We start from the raw sequence: 21,145 nt of genomic DNA on the forward strand, positions 1-21,145 counted from the left end.
GCCATTAGAATCTGACACTGGAAGTCCCAAACCAATGCTTTCATCAGACCGCCACCATTGAGCAAAGAGCTCTGAGGGTCTCGGGGTTCGTGGAGGTCCACAATCTGAAAAAGCAATAGTGATACCAGATAAGCTAGCTGTTTTCGTGCATGGATGTGAAGTGATGGATAAGCTTGTCGAAATTTAATGTCTGAAATGTAGACTCTCTTTATGTCTTCATAGAAACCACCTGACTCACTTGGGATGTCAGGGGAAAACCAGCTCTGCTCCACCACTCCACCTCTTAAAATACCAGATGGCAAAGTTTACACTGTGCAATTTTTTTCAGCCTGACTGTAAAAATAATTCTTTTTAGTGGCTATTTGAGAACGGGTGGTCTTAGAATGTATACTGTGACATGCTCGCCGGCGGGGGGATCTCTGAATCAAGAGGAGCCAGTTGAGATGATTTGGGCTCCTTACAAGGATGTCACCTGGCACATCACACTGGTTAGACACCCCAAGACGGGCTGGACCTAGGACCTGCTGGAGACATTATATCTCAGAGTTGGCTTGGGAATGTCTGGGGAGCCCCAGGAGGTTCGATAACTGGGCCTATCAAATTGGGGGTGGCAAGATGGTGCAGTGGGTAATGTTCCTGCCTCATAGCTCCAGGGTCCCTTGGTTCTATTTGTTTCTGCATGGGTTTCTTCCAGGTCCTCTGGTTTCCTCTCACCTCCCAAAAACATGCTAGTAGGTGGACTGTAGTGTGCATAGTGTCCTATGATAGACTGGCATCCCATCCAAGGTGTATTCCTGCCTCACGCCCAGTGTTCCGGGATGTACCTTTTATGTACCTTTCAGATAGACAAAATGATGACTCTCCCAAGCCCTTCATGTCACTGGCTTTTGGATCCAGCAGCTTTTTGGTGGCTGAGAACCAGCCCTTTTATGGTGGAAAACTTTAAATGGTATTAGGTCCAAGCACCTTGACAGTGCAAAAGGGGTACCAATGGTGTAAATAACCTCCTCTGCTGGTTGTGCTAACCATTGTAATGGCCTATAATGTTTCCGAAATGATTTTCAGTGTTCTAGATTGGTAAACATCCCATGCCCACGTGTTTATGTGCTTACAGTCAAACACTAAATCATTTCTGAGAGTTCTGGTACAGATACTAACAAAAAGAACTCATCGGCACCAGAAAATCTGCGTGTTCAACAAATTGTGCTGGTGCGTATTACAACTTAAGATACCTGAATCCTCAGAGAAACTTTTTTGTGTAACATTCTTGAACTGCCAACAGTCTTGAAGTCTTGAAACATTTAAAGAGTTTAACTTTCCAAAGAAAATGACAGAAAAAATGGCAGAAAGTGGTATTGTGGTGTGATTTAGAGGAAATTTCTCATGTTTTGTCATTTTATGTTTTGTTTGGGGGTAATAGATGAAGAAATCACATTCAGACAAAGTGACTCACTCATTCATTCAGACTTTTGGCTGGAATCGACGTGGATCCTACTGTGTTATGGCAATTGGTTATAGAAGCTCTGTGCAAACTTGTGTATGGGAATCAGACTTTAGGTCTGAAAGTTTGCTTTGGGAGAGCTGGACAAATCCAAAATAAAATTATTTTCACTCAATCGGGCCTTTCTGCAGATTGCACTCTACAGAAAGCATGTATATATGTGTTATTAAGCGCATATACTATACAAGCCTTCAGGTGGGAAGGAAGGTGTTGATTAATGTTCTATAACTGAGGCTCTGACAATTGTTCCAACAGCAAGGCAGATCACAGGTTAATACTAATGATCTCGTTCTGATATGTTATTGTTTCTACAGTAACAGCTCATTCACAGAGACATACCAACTTTATTAACCCGTCTAAGCTGGAAAAAAAAAAGATAATTTCTTATCATTAATTCTGAACTGCATAAAGTCAACAATATAAACTGTATAAAGTCAACAAAATGTTTTTAAACTTTTTATATGGGTATCCTTTTTAATAATCCATAATAAACCAATAAACCAATAAAACTTTACTTTTTTTTCTACAAATACACATTTCTACCAATTTACGTTAATTTGATGATGTCAAACTGGGGCTGATAGATATCTGAGTATCTCTACTTTTATAGGAAACAAACTGCAGCTCTCCTGCTCAAAAGAAATAAGAAACAGCACTGATAAAAAAAAAAAAAAAATACTATGGAATTTCTACCACCAGAGTAACACATTTATTCAGTTCAAATCTGATAGATTTCATTTTAATTACACTGTGCTTAGTTTTGTCAGGAGTATTAATTTCAGGTCCTGCAATACACCCTGATGTAACAGTGCTTCTGCTCCAGTAAACCTTTTCTCTCTTATTTGCGGTGGTGCCTGTAAGATATATATGATAGATCAAGCCAGTTCCTCTTTAAGCCAGATGCTGGTAGAATAACTCAATATCCAAAGAAAAAGAGGAGCTTTGGGCATCTCCCACAGTACAGCCTGTGATTTGTTCCTTCTCTGCTTATGCTTTCTGAGAGGTCACCTCTCATTTGCCATGAGGTTTTGATCGCACTGTTAGCTCCGGATCACGCGATATGCCTTTTCGGTGAAAAGAATTTCTCTGCTAATCTCCACCAGCTGCACGGTGCATGTCGTTTATGTTGACAGGCCTGGCTGAGAGGTACCAGGCCCTTCAGAACCACATTGTGGAGTTCACATACATCTGTGGCTGCCATCATGATCCCTGAGATGCCGGGTGCGTTCTGTTAGAGGCTTTAGAAAGTTAAGCCGACGTCATCTGAAATCACAGCCCTCCTGAGCTGGTGAGAGTGATGAGCAGATGTTGGATGTATGTAGATTAAATCTTTATTTGTTTTTATTCTGATTATAGATGTGATGATGGCATCTTGGGTCAAGTAAATGAGTTCAGCTGGGATTGTGCTAGCCTTGCTTTCCACATGAATATGATGCAGAAGAGTGAGTGATAGATTAAATCTCTTTTTGACTGACCTGAGAATTCCTATTAGTCCAATTCCTTAGACAATGTCTAGTTCATTCAAAAGTGTTGCGTAGAATTTTACCTTAGCATGAATCAGACATGAATCAGGCAAAAACCATTTCGGTGGTAACTCTCAGCTACTTCATTGCAATGATGAGTCTGGTGAATAGTGTCCTACATTTGGGGTAAGAATCCTACTTCCAGAGGGCAAAGTGTCATACTTCGTAAAGGCAAAGTTTCCTACCCTCAGAGTGAATGTGGTTAGTCGTATAATGTTCTACATTTGGGGATTAAGTGTCCAACATTTGGAAGGGCTAAGTGTCATACAATTGGAGGGTAAAGTGTCCCCCATTTGGGGGGGGCAATTTGTTGTATATTTTGGGGAAGAAATGTCCTACATTTGGGGGGTGAAGTGTCCTGTATTTGGGGGGTTATTTGTCCTATATTTGGGAGGTGAATTGTCCCACTTTTGGATGGTTGAAATGTCCTATATTTGAGGTTAAAGGTCCTACTTTCAGAGGCTAAAGTGTGGATGAAAGGTCCTACTTTTAGGGGGCTGCCGTGTCCTATATTTGGAAATTGAAGTGTCCTACTTTCAGGGGGGTGAAATCTCCTCTTGGAAGAAACATGTTTAAGGGGTCTAATTTCCTACATTCAGAGGGTGCAGTATCTTAACTTTGGGGTTAAGACCCCTACCTTCAGAGGGTAAAGAGGGGGTGACGTGTCATACGTTGGAAGGGGTGTGAAGTCTATTCAAGGAGAGAAAGTGTTTAAGGGGTGAAATTTTCTACCTTCTGAGGGTGAAGTGCCCTACATTGAGGTGGCAAAGTGTCCTACTTTTGGGAACTAAGTGGGATACTGTAATTTTTTTAAATTATTATTTATTTTACTTATAGTTTCAACTGTATGTTGCCTTTCCTAATCTGTACTTTATAAATTTATTATTTTGCTATTGTTTAGTTTTCTTTATGCAAACTATAAAAGTTTGTCATTTTTTAAAACTTCAAAAAGACATCAAAAGTTACCAATAGTATGCAGCTACCTACATAGCAACTAGCAATTTTGCCCTTATACCCTAACTCATAAACTTTAACCTCTAAGCGCTAACTCCTAAACCTTAAGCCCTAAATCCTAATGCTCAAGCCCTAAACCCTAACTCTTATACCTTAAGACCTAAACCCTTACCCATAAGCCCATTTTTGTCCATGTCAATATCTAAAACTCCTATATGCTCAAGGATCCCCAAGGTCCTGGAGAAATAGTATTTCATTCTGGTCTATACATGATTGGATGGGATAAAAAATTTAATCTGAGAGAAGAGAAGAGAAGAGAAGAGAAGAGAAGAGAAGAGAAGAGAAGAGAAGAGAAGAGAAGAGAAGAGAAGAGAAGAGAAGAGAAGAGAAGAGAAGAGAAGAGAAGAGAAGAGAAGAGAAGAGAAGCTGTATGTTTCTCATATAACTGCTTTGGGAAGCTCATATAATTCCTTTGCAAAAAGCAAAGCAGTCAAAAGCATGCCAATAAAGAAATCTTTGAATTGATTTAAATTAAATCGAGAATATGGAGAAAAGGAGAAACATAAGACAGAAGAGATGAAGGAGGCAAGCTGTTTTTGGCCCATTAGTGCTGTTCTGTTCTCCAACTTCTACTGCTCCTCTGTAGAGAATCGAGGTTTTGTAAGTTTGTCAAAAACGATGCTGGAATCAACATTGCGTCAGTCCGTGGTGGAGTGGAGGAATCCTGGATTCACTGGGGAAATAAAAACCCACACTTGGAATTTTCACTCGTCCAGCGTTCCTAGTCGCCAGAAACCATGCATCTTATTGTTCAATAGCATTGTTACGGAAACAGTGGCATGCCACAGATATGTACTTACCTCTTTTATAACCTTCCAGCACTTCCACAAAGTCTGAGGATTAACATTCAATATCGGAATGTACGATTAGGAAATCAATTTGTACATTGTGTAAGAAATGTGCAAAATCCGTTTGAGGAAAGGAAGAGAAGAGAGAGAGGGAACTTTTAGTTGGAAAACAAATGAATAACCTAATGAAATGATTACATGTACACTATATATATATATATATATATATATATATATACATACACACACACATATATATATATATATATATATATATATATATATATATATATATATATATATATATATATATATACACACTGATCAGCAATAACATTAAAACCACCTTCCTAATATTGTGTAGGTCTGCCTTGTGCCACCAAAACAGCTCTGAATCATTGAGGCATGGACTCTACAAGACCTCTGAAGGTGTGCTGTGGTGTCTGGTACCAAGATGTTAATAGTAGATCCTTTAAGTCTTGTAAGTTGCGAGGTGGGGCCTCCATGGATCAGACTTCTTTGTCCAGCACATCCCACAGATGCTCAGTCAGATTGAGATCTGGGGAATTTGGAGGCCAAGTCAACTCCTTGAACACTTTCAAACCATTCCTCAACAATTTCTGCAGTGTGGTAGGACGCATTATCCTGCTGAAAGAGGTCACTGTCATTAAGGAATACTGTTGCCATGAAGGGGTGTACTTGGTCTGCAACAATGTTTGGTAGGTTGTATGTGTCAAAGTAACATTCACATGAATGCCAGGACCCAAGGTTTCCCAGCAGAACATTGCCCAGAGCATCACACTGCCTCTGCCGGTTTTCCTTCTTCCCATAGTGCATCCTGGTGCCATCTCTTCCCCAGGTAAGTGATGCACACGCACCCGGCTGTCCACATGATGTAAAAGAAGACGTGATTCATCGGAACAGACCACGTTCTTTCTGATGTTCTTTTTCCTTTTTTTTTTTGTGTAGCGCATTTAACAATGGACATTGTCACAAAGCAGCTTTACAGAAATAAATACATTCAGGATATGAATTGTAAATTTATGAATTTATCCCTAATGAGCAAGCCAGAGGTTTCATCCGACTTCTGAAGCCATGGTCCACACAGAGCTCACGAAGCATGTACAGTGTCTCAATTGGTGAAAGATTTCAGCCAGGTGAGGGTATAAAAGAATTTCCAAAACATTTGATATAACATGGGACACCATGAAGGCCATCATCAACAAGTGGAGAAAATGGAGCACCACAGTGACATCACCGAGAACAGGAGATCCCTCCCAAATTTATAAAAGGATAAAAGAAAAATTTACCAGGGAGGCTGCCAAGAAACCTACGGCAACATTTAAGGAGCTGCAGGAACATCTGACAAGTACTGATTACTCTCTGCATACGACAACAATCTCTCGTATTCTTTACATGTCTGGGCTATGGAGTAGGTGGCTAGAAAGAAGCCCTTTCTCAAAAAAAACATCCAAGCCCAACTAAATCCCCCCAAATCATGTGGCAAAATGTGTTATGATCTGATGAGAACAATTCCAAAAGTTATAATAATTCCATAATTCCAAAAGGTATGTTTGGTGCAACAAAAAAGGACATCACCAAAAGAACACCATACCCACGGTGAAGCATGGTGGTGGCAGTATCATTTAACAAGCTGGAGGGAATAATGAATAGCTTCAAATACCAGCTGATTTTAATGCAAAACCTTCAGGTGTCTGTTAGTAAGCTGAAGATGAAAAGCAATTTCAGTTTTCAGCACGACAATGACCCAAAGCATACATCTAAATCAACAGAGGAATGGCTTAACCAAAAGTTCATTGTTTTTGAATGGCCTAGCCAGAGCACAGACCTGAATCCAACTAAAAAATCTGTGGGCTGACCAGAAGCGGGCTGTGCACAGAAGATGCCCTCACAATTTGATGGATCTAGAATGTTTGTGCAAGAAAGATTGGGAAAAGTCATGACGTGCCATGCTGATAGACTCTTACTCAAAAAGACTGAGTGGTGTAATAAAATCAAAAGGTGCTTCAATAAAGTATTAGTTTAGGGGTATGCACACTTATGCAACTAGGTTATTGTAAGTTTTTTCTTTTTTCCCTATAAGATTTTCTGATTGTTCTTCACTTTATTTTTGTATACTTTGCAATTTGTCATTAAAGGTGAGAAAAGTTCTGCCATGATTTTTCTTAGTGTCATTTTTTTTACTTCAAAAAAACCTGTCATTTTAACAGGGGTGTGTAGACTGTAAAGCTATTTTTAATATCTTTATTCCACATTCTTACATATTACCAAATAACCCTGAACATTATCATTAATTTGTGATCTACAGAGCCAAGCTCATAAAGCTTGATTTTGGAAAAATAATTTGTAATATCGGTCCACTTTAGCATCATTTCTTTGGATTTTCCTTCTACTAAAAAAAAGAAAACAGAAAGAAATGGCTCATTTTAACAGAGCATAGAAGTTAATATGTCTTTGTTGAAAGATTGTAGTTAAGCGCAGCTGGTGCATGACTGTTGAAAGATTTAAGGTTCGTTGACTCGTTTCTATCCTTCTTTCCTCTTTAACATCTCTGGATTATGTGATAATTCTGACTGAGACCCTGAAAGACACCAGACAACTGGCCCGCCCTGCCCTCTTCCCAGTCACGGACCAACCCGTTGATTTATTCTGATTATCAAAACACACAGAGATATTATTTCAATCCAGACCACATCCAGAAACATAAACCTTCAAACTAAATTATTTGTCTCCTGTCTCCCTTTCCACCTTTTCCCCCCACTAACACACACACACACTCCCTCAACTTCATTTCTAAGTCTTTGGGTTTCTCTTTCTCCCTTCGGCATGGCCCCTCTCTCCCTCTCTGCACGGAGCTGTCAGGAAGCTGCCGGTTTCTGGCTCTACGGCTGCATTCCGCACATGCTTGTGCCAGTGTCATATCGCATTCGGCCTGAAGCGCCTCTTGACCCATCCGTCACTGTTAATCTCACAAGAAAAAGAACTGCAGACACTCTGTGAAAACAAGCACAACTTGGGGGGTTGATTTGGTGTGATTGCAGTTTTGCTTGTAATGTTTTTTTTGCCTGCGCTAACTCCACAGAAGGAGGAAAGAAGTAATAAAAGTGTCACTTAGATCATCAGCTAACGTGTGTGACTCTGTGGCCTCAGACGTTCTGTAAACTCTGAACACTTTTGCAGCACAATTAACATTTAACACGAACCAGGCAGCCCCAAGCTCCCGGGCGTGCGGGTGCAAAGAAACCAAACAAACGAGACGTAACAGTAGATATGTTCCATAAATTCTCCCGTAAGCCCCTGTGGTCTTCAGGCCAAGGCCACACGGATGGTATAATCATAGCAGCCATGTGTTTACGCAAGTCCGAAGAGCAGTCGGCCTGGACTACATCAAAAACAGAGGGACTTTTTATTTTGCTTTCTGCCAAGACTATGTGGCTTCTGTCAGAGATCCATCTCCCATGTAAATCCTCCTTCCACAGAAATGTACAGAGAGGGAAGTGTGAACTGACAGTGTACTGATTTAGCAGAAACAGGACCTCACAGTTGCAAATCCAGGGGGATTTTTATGAGCCAACTCATACGAAGAGTTAAGGTTAAGGTTGCGTTTAGCTTTTCTTATGACTTCATTTATATGAAATTTAACGAGATGATGTTTTATTAAAAGGGAACCTCTGCTTTCTTTTGATTTTATAGTTGGAAATGAAGAAAAAACTTTCAGAATCAGCTAGCTTGGCTTTAATATGAAAGAAACCCATTGTATATTTGTAATACATTGTATATGTTACTGACATTAACAATAACGGATAAAATCTGACACAAATCCGGTACAAAAAGCTAAATGAGAAGGCAGTTGTAGCTAGTAGTTGTAGCTAACTGAGTGGCTAGCAAGATTATTTAACCAACTAATGTTATTAGCTAGCTAGTATACACAAATAACTTAGCAACCAAGTAACTAGCTAGCTAACATCATACTTTTTTTTTTAAAGACACACAAACTATATGACTTTACTGGTGTGATAAATAAAGTGATAGAGCAGTTTTTAGTTTTCATTTAAATGACTAGACTAAGATATCTAACTAATTAACACAGCAATAAAAAAAACTCTTTGCTTAGGTACTTACATTTTCTCCTCACAATGAAAACATCCATCACGAGGTGGTTTCAACAGTGAAGAAATCTTGTCCTGTTGTAACATTTTTCTAAGTATAATTTGCTTTAAAGTTTAAAACTGAACACAAATGCAGTACAAAAAAGCTAGCTGCAAATGAGAAGCCAGTGGTAGCTAGTTAGCAACCAAGTGACTGCCTAGTAGCAAGAAAATATAATCAACTAACATTGCAGCTAGCTAGCATCATATATTCTAGCAACACTCTACAGAAATAACTTAAAGTACATGATTGAACTGGTGTAAATTAATTGCTAAGACAGTTTCACAGTGAAAGCTTCCATCATGAGGGAGTCCTGAGGCACTTTCAACAACAAAGGAATCATGTCCTGTTGTAGAGGTCAGCTAGCACTTTGTTAAAAAAGAAAGAACAAGTATTGTAAGTTAATGACAATAACTTAAAGAGGCACAAAAAACAGGCATAAAAGGCACACAATGTAGCTAGGCTACAAATGAAAGGCTAGTTGATCTTGTTAGATGAAGCTAGTTAGAAAACAAGTGGCTAGCTAGTAGCAAGATTCAAGTAACCAGTTAGCAGCTGATGCTAGCAGACAGCAGTCACATAGGAAAATAACTTACACTTTCAAATACCAGTACAACAGACTGTCCCATTTATGGACACCACCTCAAGTGCTCTCATTACAGATGCATTCGTTTTGAGGAGAAAATGTAATATCGCACTTCTGCAAATTAGCTAGCTAGCTAGTCTTGTAACTTGCATGGAACTCTGCTGTATAAATTAATTTACCACATGCATCCATTTGTGTAATTTAGGTTATATGTGTAGTTTGCTGTTTAAATATGTGACTGCTGTCTGCTAGTCACATATTTAACATATTTTTAGTCACAAACTCCTCTGTCTTGAAGACTTTCCCATTGTGGAAGATCTTTACCTTTGACTGCTACAAAACACTGACACTGGAGACTCCTTCTGTAAATGTTAAATAAATAAACAAAAAAAAACTTCTGTAAGAAACCACTGTCAGAGCCGTTGTTACAGAAAATTAATCAACACAATGAGAATCAAGAAGGTATGCTTGGTCCAGTATTATGATTATGCATTATGTGTCTCTTGCTTTGGCCTTCTGTAACCCCTTCACCACTTTTACACTGAATATAACATATGGAGTCTTACACTCACCGCTGGCTTCGTGGGGAGTGCAGTTGATATTTTTGTATCATATAGAACATGAGATATTTGGATTTCTTGGAAGAGAGGAAACTATGCATGAATTCAAGGCATTCTATCATTCAAATGAGTCAGCATGGGTCTCATTGTGGTCTGAGGTGAAGCTGCCGTTCCATTGTTTTCTGTTTAATTAATGTCAAGTCTGTAAAATATACAAAATCTGTGAGATGTGGTGGCCCCAGAGAGAACCCTAACGGCTTTGGGATCTCAGGAAAAGAGATCTTGGCTCGGGCATTCCTGAGGTGTCGGTATGCGTGCGGGAAGCTTTCTTTAAATACAGACTGCCTTCTGGGAAAGTGCCTATATCATTCATTCGTTCAGACTCTTCATGTTTTTTTTTCTTTCGTTTTCTCTAGACCTCCCCTTCTGCAACCCATTTTTAACTGCTCCCCAGTTTTATACAACCCAGGCACGTCACGCCATATTGATATGTATTTTGGCACACGTTAAAAAACATTGATACGTGTCTGCTACCTACTAAGAGTGGAAAGTCACTCAAATCAAGATGTTTTCACTGCTTGCTTCTTTTGGTAAAATCCGTTCACCTCTTGGGTAGTGCTGGGAAGTGTTTTGTCAGCATGTCATTATTTCTCTGTACGTAGTCAGGAGATGTTGTGTGGTCAGCTCCTGTTTACAACAGATACAGATACAGTAATATAACAAAAAAAGAAATAAATATGTGGTGTCTCTGTGTACACGCATGTGATTAGTTGAGTCAACTGCATGTGTGGTGAGCTCACAACAACACAGTTAACAATGTTTTAATGTTTTTCCGTTTCTCAGGGTTGGTTTTGTGGCATTGTTGCTCACATTCTTTGGTTCTTTGTTCTTTCTTGCTCTCTCTCTCCCTCTCTCTCTCTATCTCTCTTGCTCTCTCTCACTATTTTGCAGGAGAGGTTCTGAGTCTGGTGGATGACCTGTTCTCCGGATTGGGCTCTTCATGTGTGGTGCCTGGAAGAAAAAGCGGAGAACATCCTCATTCCATCATCTACTCCCTCATCTTTAAGTGCCTGGAACCTGATAGCCTCTATAAGTAAGTCCTCAATATGTAATTCCTCCAATCCATTTAAAAAAAAGCTTATTTTCATTGGAAAAACTTTTCAACATTGGAAAAATCATGACTGTTTGTAACCTTTAGTCCAACGTCACTTCCTCCGAAACATGCCCCATCAAACTCCCTCCCATAGTGTTTGATTGATGGTGAAAATCCAAATACAAGCAGGGTAGCAAATGTGTTTTATTTTTGGCTGAGTTGAGCTGAAAATGATGATGTGAAAGTGTCATGATAAATGCCATTATTTTTTCAATATAGCACAAATACTCTACAGCGGCATCCATTAAACAGATTTTCTATTTTAATTGTAGTGGCCATTGTGCATTGCTGTGCACAAAAATTCCTTCATTTATTCATTCATCTTCAGTAAGCACTTTACTGTGGTGGAGTTGATCCTGGGCGCAAGGCAGGAATGCCCCCTGAATGGGTCGCCAGTCCATTACATTGTGCACAAAAATGAAAATGCAAATACAAATCTAACAAGGGAATGTTTCGAACTATGTGCACGTGTAAGGGAACTGCAACTCCATATATATGACGGAATTTGCATTTCTGAATTAGCATTAAAATTTGAATAATGTCCTTTAAAATTCTTCCATAGTATTGATTTGCAGTGCCCCTTCTCTCTAAGGTGACAAGTGGATTCAAATGATGGCAGTGAAAATAAATGCCTCCCCCCTACAGCACAACAGACCCATCCTTCTGTATACATGTACCTACAGTGCTAAGGAATTCATTCCTTAAAAACATTTATAGATATCAATTTTCCTGTAACAATTACCTACCGATCTGCGTAATTGACTATTGTCTCCATTGAACATTGATACTCTTTCACACCTAGAGGCAATTTAGCATAGACAATCTACCTGCAAACATGTTTTTGGGAGGTGGGAGGACCCCGGAGAACCCAAAGGAGAACCAGAGAAACCATATGGACACTGGGAGAACAGTGCAAAACTCTGCAGTCAGCTCAGATAGCAGAACCCGAGCTCAGGATAGAACCAGCGACGCTGGAGTTGTGAGGCAGCAAGGCTACCAGCTTCTCCTGCATGAAATCACCCAAAAGTGGTCAAAACAAAATCTGTGCACTTCACCACAGTAGCGTTAAGCTTCAGTGAAGAGCTTGTCCAAACCCCCTTTGACTGACAAGCAGTGGCAAGCTAGTCACGCAAGCAGTGGCAAGCTAGCATGACGTTTGCGTAATTGTTACGTATTTACACATTGTTGCATGACTGGCTTGAACAGCCTTCGCAAAGGCAACCGAGAAGCCATGAAAAGACTTAGTGAAAACAGAATTCTAAAAAATAAAAGAAAAGACAGGGTCTGTTATGTCTGCGTCTCTCTGTCCTAAGCAAGTGTGACTCGGCAAAATATTTGCTCTGGTGCGTGTGACGGCCACATCCTGTTTGGAGTGTTTTCGCTCATGGCAGCCATGTTATTTGTTTGGAGCAGAGCTTTTCTTCCTCTCCCTCCGTCAGCATGGAGAAGTGCAGCTGGCTTTTATTAACACGAACATACTGTGGTCTCAGCAGCGCCGGCTTTTGCGATGGGGAATAACACGGTCACGGTGAATTAGACAGATCAGAGCAGGGATGGATGTCGATCCAGGAAGCCGGAGACACTGACGGTGCCTGTTGGCTTGGTCCGCTGTGTGAAAATGCAAGCATCTTGCTTTAGTGTTGCAAATGTGACTTTTAGTATCGACAGCTCTTTGGCTCTCTTACGCAAACTATACTGAGGGAAGAAAGTATCATATGTTCTCTTGTTATCGCTTGAAGACCTGATCTGTAGATATGATTGATGGTTTTGGGGTACTTGAGTGTGAGATCCTGCTACATGGTCAGTAAAAAGGCATTTAGGTTTAATTCAAACCTGATGACCAATTATCATTTATAGCTCATTTAGCACTAAAGATGGTGACAGAATGTACTCATTTAGTCCTAAAATATGAGGCCAAGTATGATGTAAACGCTCAAGCTAGTTAGAAATCACGCAATTCCTCCGCTTGACTGAAATAATACAGAGTTACACACTTGTAAAATAGAGAAAATACAAAGGGGCATAGTATCAGCAGTACTGCTTCAAGTGATAAAGGCAATGCTAGCCTTCTGGTGGTTTATAGCTAAAACTAGGGCTAGGTGTACAAAAAATGTTAATCTCCTGTTAAATTTTTCTCCCAAGTGTTCCTTCTAAGGATAGAATGTAATGCTACAAGATCATAACATGGTTGCCTGCTAACAGTATTAGCAAACAGTTTGTTAGGTACCATCCAGATTTTATTAGTTTATAAAAACTATAAAATAAGTAAATGTAGCTACAAGATTATATCAGAGCTGCCTTCTCGTTAGTATCAAGTCCTCTAGTTATCTTCCATCCAGATTGTAATAGTTTGTAAGGTTATAGAGCAACTTAATGTATCTACAAATATATAGCATGATTTCTGCTAGTAAGCCTCTGGCCTGCTAGCTAATAACCCGCTTTTTAGATACCATCTAGATTTTAACTGTTTAATCTACGTTAAGATTATAAAAGAACTTAAGGTAGCTGTAAGATCAGTTCCTGCTAGCTAGCACTGAGTCTGCTAGTTATAAAAAAAAAAACTTTACATAACTATAAGATCATAGTATAGTTACCTGCTACTTAGCATCCAGCTTGTCAGCTATAATCCAGATTTTACTTGTCTAAGATTATACAGGCTCCTTAATGGCCATCCAGCTGTGAAAAATGATAGTTAAGTGGAAGGTCTGTTAAACAAGTTAGCTCCTGTTATCGGCAAAACCACTATGGGCAAGGTTACAATAGAAACAATATGAACACCACTGTGCTATAATACAAGTTGTATACCATTTTCTTTCTACAACCATCAAATACACACATGTCCAGATTTTTTGGCAAAACATACAGTAAGGCTCTGTTGAGAAGCCAATGAGTGGGTTGTGTTGATTTATTCTGCATCATTTTTTCCCCATCGATTATTGTAGGTTGCTCACTCTTGTCCACTCTTTTATGTGAGAAACTAGACAGGTCATAATTTAGCCTTTGGAAGCTATAAAAACGACCTCTAGATTACAGGATGTACTTTTGAATGGTTTGACCCTATAGCGTGTCACTTTCAGCCATCCAGTTAAACCCTCCCCGCCCACCCCTTCCTAAAAAAATCTAAACGAAATACCAAGAAAGAATAGGAAAACAAATGGATAGTCAAGAACACGCTGTACTCATTTCCGAGCATTTTCAGCTGCTGTGGTGGTTTTCTGTTTTATTTCCACCCCAGTGCTCTTCAGACCCTTTAGTTTTTATCACCTTTCCCTTTTTTTATTACCAGGTCTCAATGCTGGACATGTTGTTCTTAGAGCATAACCGGTGAAAGAAAGCCCATGAACCATTTGTAGAACCAGTGGATTTTCTGATGCATTGGTTTTTGCTTAGCACGTAACATGCATACTTGGGGCTGCAATTCATATCTCGGGAAAATGGACCCCCGTTGATTCTTTGGATGGTTTCTGGACGGGCTCTACTTAAAACCTTTTCTTTTTAAAATCATTTTGGCACTCTTGAAATCCTGAAGAACTCCAGAAAAAAACTATACATTTACATGTATTTACTAAGTAATGCAAAAAAAAAAAGGTTTTAAAAGTTGTGTTTCCTGAGAATATCAACATTTTGCTATCAACTTTGTTGCATTCAACTTTGTAACACCATGAAATTTTTCCCCTGTAAAAAAATGGTTTGATCTTGGGTTCTACATAGCTTTAAGCATTACGGAAGAACCCTTTGGAATTGAGAGGGAAAATTTAAAAATGAAAATCAGGATGATTATCCACAATTATGTAATTACCATGAAACTTCATGGGATCCTAAGCCTTGTTTTTTTGTTTTTGTTTTTTTTCTTCTTCTTTTTTTTTAACAATTGCACAACCCGAAAGGTCAAAGGAAGCTGTAGTGAAACTTGGACTGCTCACCGATGTGAAATGCTGAGAGATATGCAAGGATGCACTGTACCAGTCTGTAGCGGTGCTATCGGTGACGGGCCAGCACCCCCAGAATCTCTGTCCTTCGATAAGATCTCCATTTGCGTAAAGAATTACGTCGTCGAGAGCTCTTTGCCTGCTCGACGGGGCCTTTTCTAATCAGTAGAAGATAGCATTGCTACTGGTTTCTTGTTCAAACAGATACATTTTCTGTCCTTGCTCAAGAAAAAACACGTAGCATAGCAGTTTTTTTTTTTAGCGAAAATCCTTGTGAAATCAAGTGAGCAGAAAAAGCTCTTCTTGCCATCTTATCGTCCAAAAAAACTTAAAATATGGCAGGTAAGATGATGATTTGCCCATTCCCAGAGGAACGAATGCAGCCTCATGCTCATTATTGAAATTTTGATACAGTTAGCAGCCATAAATAGATCTTCCATGAAGAGATGAGATTCTCCTGGCATTGCAAAACAATGATAAACCAGGCATGACCCATTTATGACCCAGCTCAGTTATGAGGTGTTGCACAAAGTGTGCGCTCCAAACGTGTATATTAAAGCCTGAAAATTTGATCCAAATACGAAGAACATTTAATGGAAAAATAATACGTTGTTGTCAAATTACATTTCACACACAGGATTTGAAAACAATGTTTTGAAAACAAAAGCAGTAGGGATGATGAAAAATGATCATAATTAATTGTTCTTAAAAATAGCAACATCCAAAGTTCCTGAAGATTCATTCTTTTTTTCATTTCCAGTGATATTGTGATATTGACTGACAAGGTAACTTTACTAAATTAAGAACATTAATAAAAAAAAAGTACATTTTAAATAAGTCATTAGAATTTCCTTAATGTCCTCATGACAATAGCATTGATGCTAGGCAATCACATTTTGTGTATTTGCTAATTCTTATGCTAAAAAAAACTCTATCCTATTACATTCAACCCATTTAATAGCAAAATGCCATCATTCAGCATAGAAATCTTATTGTTTGAATGCATTATTTCTCAGAGTCAATGCTGAAAAAATGTTTTTTTTTAAGAATGATAAGAGCTCAAAGGGATTCTTGACTACCTCAGATGATCCATGTGCAATTTTGCATTAATCTTGTCAGAAATGATTGCATAAAACCAGTTTGGGGTAGGGTGAACTCAGCTTTTGGCGCTCTGCTGTGTACATGACACGTCGCTGTAACCTCGTACATATTCCATTAACAGTTGTTCAAAAATCATTGAACAGATCCTAAATGGCAAAGAACTTTGGACTGTGCTTTGCTCAGATGTGGAAACAATTGAAAGAATAAAAAAAAAATGCTAAAAGCAGGGAAAGTCATTTGGACTTGAACATAAAATCTGATGACCCTTTAAACCATATCTGACCCATTCAGTTCGAGTTGCTATTATTGACAAGATCTTGGTGGAATTCTTCCTGACTCCATAAAACTTGAATGGAGACTTATTAACATACCAGTGAGGTACATGGTGTGCTTTTTCGCCCCTGAGGAGTATTCCTCCAGAATTCCTCCACAACTATCCATACTGTAAAAAGGTCCTTTATTCACAATCCATCTGGAAAATAATCGTTTTATCAGATCAAGTTCAAGCAACGGCTCAGCTTCAAATATTTGGAAGGCCTAAATCAAATGTTATGGAGATGAAGTCGATCTTTGAAAACCTGCTTTATTTACATTTCTACCACAGTGCTGTGCTCAGACACTAGTGCAGCTGCAAATCGCAGGTTTATATGAATGTGCTTGCTCTAATAGGTTAACGTTTCTATAGTAACAGCTTGCACAGGGACTTGTATATCCAAACTCACTGCTTAAATGGATTAGAAAACTTCTGTAATGAAATGTTTCTTTAGCATTTTTGGAAGGAGTCTCCAGCGTTAGAGCTTTGTAACAGTCAGCGTTACAGCTGTAACTTTACACTTTTTGGTTTCTTGGTAATGTGAAAAGTTGCATTTTTTTTGTTTTATCCATTTCAACAAAGACGAAAGAGAGGCTGGTGAGCGAACGACTGTTTATAGCTGCTATAACGTAAGTGATAACAGGAACTAACTTGTTTTGCGGATGTTCCATAGCATTAAATGTAACTCTAAATGAATAAAAGTGTTGTGACACTATAAGATGTGCCATTATAAGTAAATTTAAATTATTTGAATCATTGGCAAGTTGCTGTGGTATAAGAGGAATAAAAAACTTCGGGAGGTGTTGTTGTAGGAAAATAATCAACAGTAACTCCGCTTCAAGTCTGGCTGGATCATATTGCATTGTGACTTTGATTATTATCCAACATGAGCACACCTCAAGGTGTTTTATTCCTTATTCTGTATTAACTTAGAAACTTAGAAACTTGTTTTGCAAACGATCAACAACTTGAAACGATAAATAAAATAAAACTTTAAATAAAATTGTTGGTGTTGGCAAATTGTTTTCTTTCTTTATCAAAAAAAGAGAAAAAAGATAATGTGGACTTTCCACAGTAAATAAAAAATATGAAAGTATAAAACAGCACATTTCTGTGGTGTAAGAGGTATAAAACATTTTAGACATGCTGTTATAGGAAAATAATAAAACTTCAAGGGGGTAATGCCCCCAGGTGTTTTATTCCTTACAGATTAAATAAGGCTGTTGTAGCAAAAAAAAAAAAAACCCTGAATATTTTAATCAATTCCAACAGAGATGAACCTTTAGAGCTTTTCTGGTAATTATAAAATTAAAAATTGTTGGTCATTTATGTGACCAATGTACATAGACTACATGTATTTAATATCTGCAGTATTGCAATTCTGGCTGGAAACAACAGGGCTAAACAGGGCTAAAGCATCAAAAAGGAAAGTTAAAAATCAGTTTGAACTTGAAGAATTTGGCATCCAAACTTAATTAGTACGTGATAGTGGAATTAACTAATCACATTTTAATTGTCAGCACAAACAAATTCTGTCTCTTCAAAACTTATCTACACAGGTATTTTTTTTGTTTTGTATTCTGATTGTAAAACGCAATTACTTGTATTAAGTTATAGTCTGAACCTGCATAAAGCAACTGCGAAAGCAGTTGGCTGGTTGATAAGGAAGAACCTTGAGGAATCTGATGCTTTAAGACCCATAAACCTTTTCATGCTTTGTGCCAACTAGATACTTTTACACGGTCAGAGCGTCTCTGCAGAACATCCTCCATACTAAATCATACACACACATGCACAGAAAAACACACTTTTGTGTGTGTGTGTGTGTGTCTGTGGAATGGGATGAGGGTGTTTCGCCAGCGTTCTCCCTTGTGTTTTGACATTCTCGCTGGTGAGGCAAATGCGGAGCAGGCTTTGTTATCCGAGGTGATCGCTATCACTACCAATTGTTTGCAGTGTAGCACCATTTCAGAGTCAATCTATACCACACACAGAGTCACGCAGCTCAGTGATAGCCTGTCCATTGAAAAGAAAGAAAGACAGACGGAGAAAGATACAGACACCAAACAGAATATCAGAAGTTCTAGGGTAAATGCCTGAATTTGAAGATGACAAATCCAACACAAGACAAAAGAAAAGAAAGGGAGTGGAGAAGACTTGATCAAAATCAAGACACAAACAAAAGTCTTATGAAATCTTATAATAAGCTAATTTCATCTAATATTTAAAAAAAATGGTTCAGTTACATAAAACTCATTCCCTATAAAGGTCCAGATAAGCAACTAAACGACAGTTACCTTGTAATACTAAGCCCAGGGGTTCCTAAAATTTTGGTCAACCCCAGTTTTGTATGATCCCAAGCCTTGACCTCCTTATATATTTAATTTATAATATAGAACTACTGTAACATTTGAACATTTTTATCATATGTCACTTATGTCTGTATAACAATCATGGATGTAAATCCATATTCAATAAATGTTTCTGCGTATTTTCATGATTTTCGTGTTCTTGACTTCTGTTGTTCTAGCCAAGGTTGATGGAAGGAGAAATTTGTCCCTTTTTATTACTGAACTCCTACGCTAGTGCAGTGTGTCAGGATAGCGTAAAGGACTAAAATAGCATGTACACTATAAATTAAATTTGAACATGACTCCCAGTACCATTTTAAAATAGTAGAAAAAAATCTGTCTCATAATTAGAGCAATATCTGTAATATTGAATTTGTAAAATAAATGAATAAATCCAAACAGGATAATGGCTCATGAGCTCTAGTTTGGGAACCCCTGGCTTAGCTAGTAGTGATTAGTTTACTGATTAGTTTATGGCTATAAATAAGACAAATTGAACATGGTTGTGTTTTGTATTGCTCTGACTCTCCATGTTACTGCTTTTGACTCAGTAATAGAATAGTGTGTATGACTGTTTTTTTTTCCTGCAGAACATTTACTATTACAGTTTTTTTTTTTGTACCTGCCTGTGACTAACAAACTTAGTTGGTTCTAGTTTCTAATGCTAAACAAATTTGTCATTAAAGCACTTTGACCAGAACAAAGCAGTTACTCAAGATGAATGCAGTAAATATGCATTCCCATGTTAATGAACATGGCATTTCTTTGTCCTAACAGCTTTGATATTAAAGTAAAAACCACCCACTCCTGCCTTTTCATTGTCTCAATGAACACCTGTACTTTTTTTAACTTGAAGGAGGGAATAAACACAGACTTATCCATCCATTCATCTGTAACCATGCTTTTTGGTAATCAGCCGGCCATCATTTTACTAAACAGAGCAGAAAGGGTAAGTAAAATAAAATAAAATAAAACTGATCTCTGTAATTCACTCTATAGCTAGCCTCTTCTCTGATGAGCTGCCATCAGCTAAATAATTTACATAAATGCATGTGACTGGATTAACCACAAAAAAGGAGCTGCTACAGAAGCCGAGCTGATTCATGTTTTCAAAACTGGAGTCACTGAACTATGGCCATTTTTTGTTTCATATGTTTATCGGCTCATATGTTTATCGGACTTGCATTTTTTTCCTAGTGCTTGGTTTGGTCCAGTGAAATACTTTGCCAGTCGATGTTATAGAAGCTTACTGTCAATATTCTAAAAGACTCTGATGTTACTATATATACCAAAACATTCCCAAGGAATGTTAAAGCTTCCACAAGCCCTTTTTAATAGCTGTTGAAACGCATCCCATCTTTGCCAACACCTCAGACAACTAAAAACAGTGTTGAGCAGACAACCCACCCCCCCAAACCGTAAACTAAACTTTACAAATTGTCTGACAGAAGGAAAAACACACACAAGCCACTCTCTGTCTTCACTGGGTGACTCTGAAACCACGTAATTCAAACAGCGTGCTTGTTGTGATGGCCGCATTGTTATGATGGGCAGAATCTGAGGAGATGGCTTTTGGTGAGGTTTGGGAGAAGAATGCCACACGTCTCTGTCGATGAATAGTGAGATCAGGCAAACTATGCAAGCCATGCAAAAGTAGGCCGCGTTACAAACAAAACACTCAGTTGGTGGTACTGGAAGATGGTTCCCCCAGACAAAGGACAAAGCCGAAGCCTGGCATGTAAAGAAATAACTCATGGGGATGGAGGAACCTTTCCATGCAAAGAAATAACTAATCGGGATGAAGAAATGTAATTTTGGTGGTGAGCGAGTGCGGCTTGTTGAATGTTTTCTTTGCAGTGATAAATAGTATCCATTTCAGCGAATTTTCAGTTTTTACCAAAAAAAAAAAAAAAGATCTAGAAGGCCACTGTTGTGTAACAGCAATGATGAGAAAAACAAAAAGAAAGAAGCTTGTGCATCTTTATTAAAGTAAAAACGGGGGTGTTAACATGAAATAAAAATGTTTACAAAAAAAAAGTTAAGCTGCACACTTTTTGATAGCCAGAGTTGACCATTTGACAGAGCCAGTAGCACTTTTCATTCATTTCTCTTCAGTGCTTTATCCTGTCGGAGTCGTAGTGGATCCGAGCTTATCC

At 38.5% G+C, this 21,145-nt stretch overlaps 1 protein-coding gene across 3 annotated transcripts in view; it reads left to right on the forward strand.

Moving 5' to 3' along the window:
- Window positions 1-21,145, forward strand: part of LOC113531323 (astrotactin-2) — a 371,532-nt gene that overhangs the window by 337,502 nt on the left and 12,885 nt on the right. For all 3 annotated transcript variants that reach the window (XM_026921980.3, XM_053230640.1, XM_053230641.1), the window contains one exon: window positions 11,094-11,235. In XM_026921980.3, the coding sequence (XP_026777781.1) occupies window positions 11,094-11,235 (142 nt within the window). The remainder of the gene's footprint in view (window positions 1-11,093; window positions 11,236-21,145) is intronic.

The sequence above is a fragment of the Pangasianodon hypophthalmus genome, chromosome 27 (genome assembly GCF_027358585.1).
Source record: "Pangasianodon hypophthalmus isolate fPanHyp1 chromosome 27, fPanHyp1.pri, whole genome shotgun sequence".
Lineage (NCBI taxonomy): Eukaryota > Metazoa > Chordata > Actinopteri > Siluriformes > Pangasiidae > Pangasianodon > Pangasianodon hypophthalmus.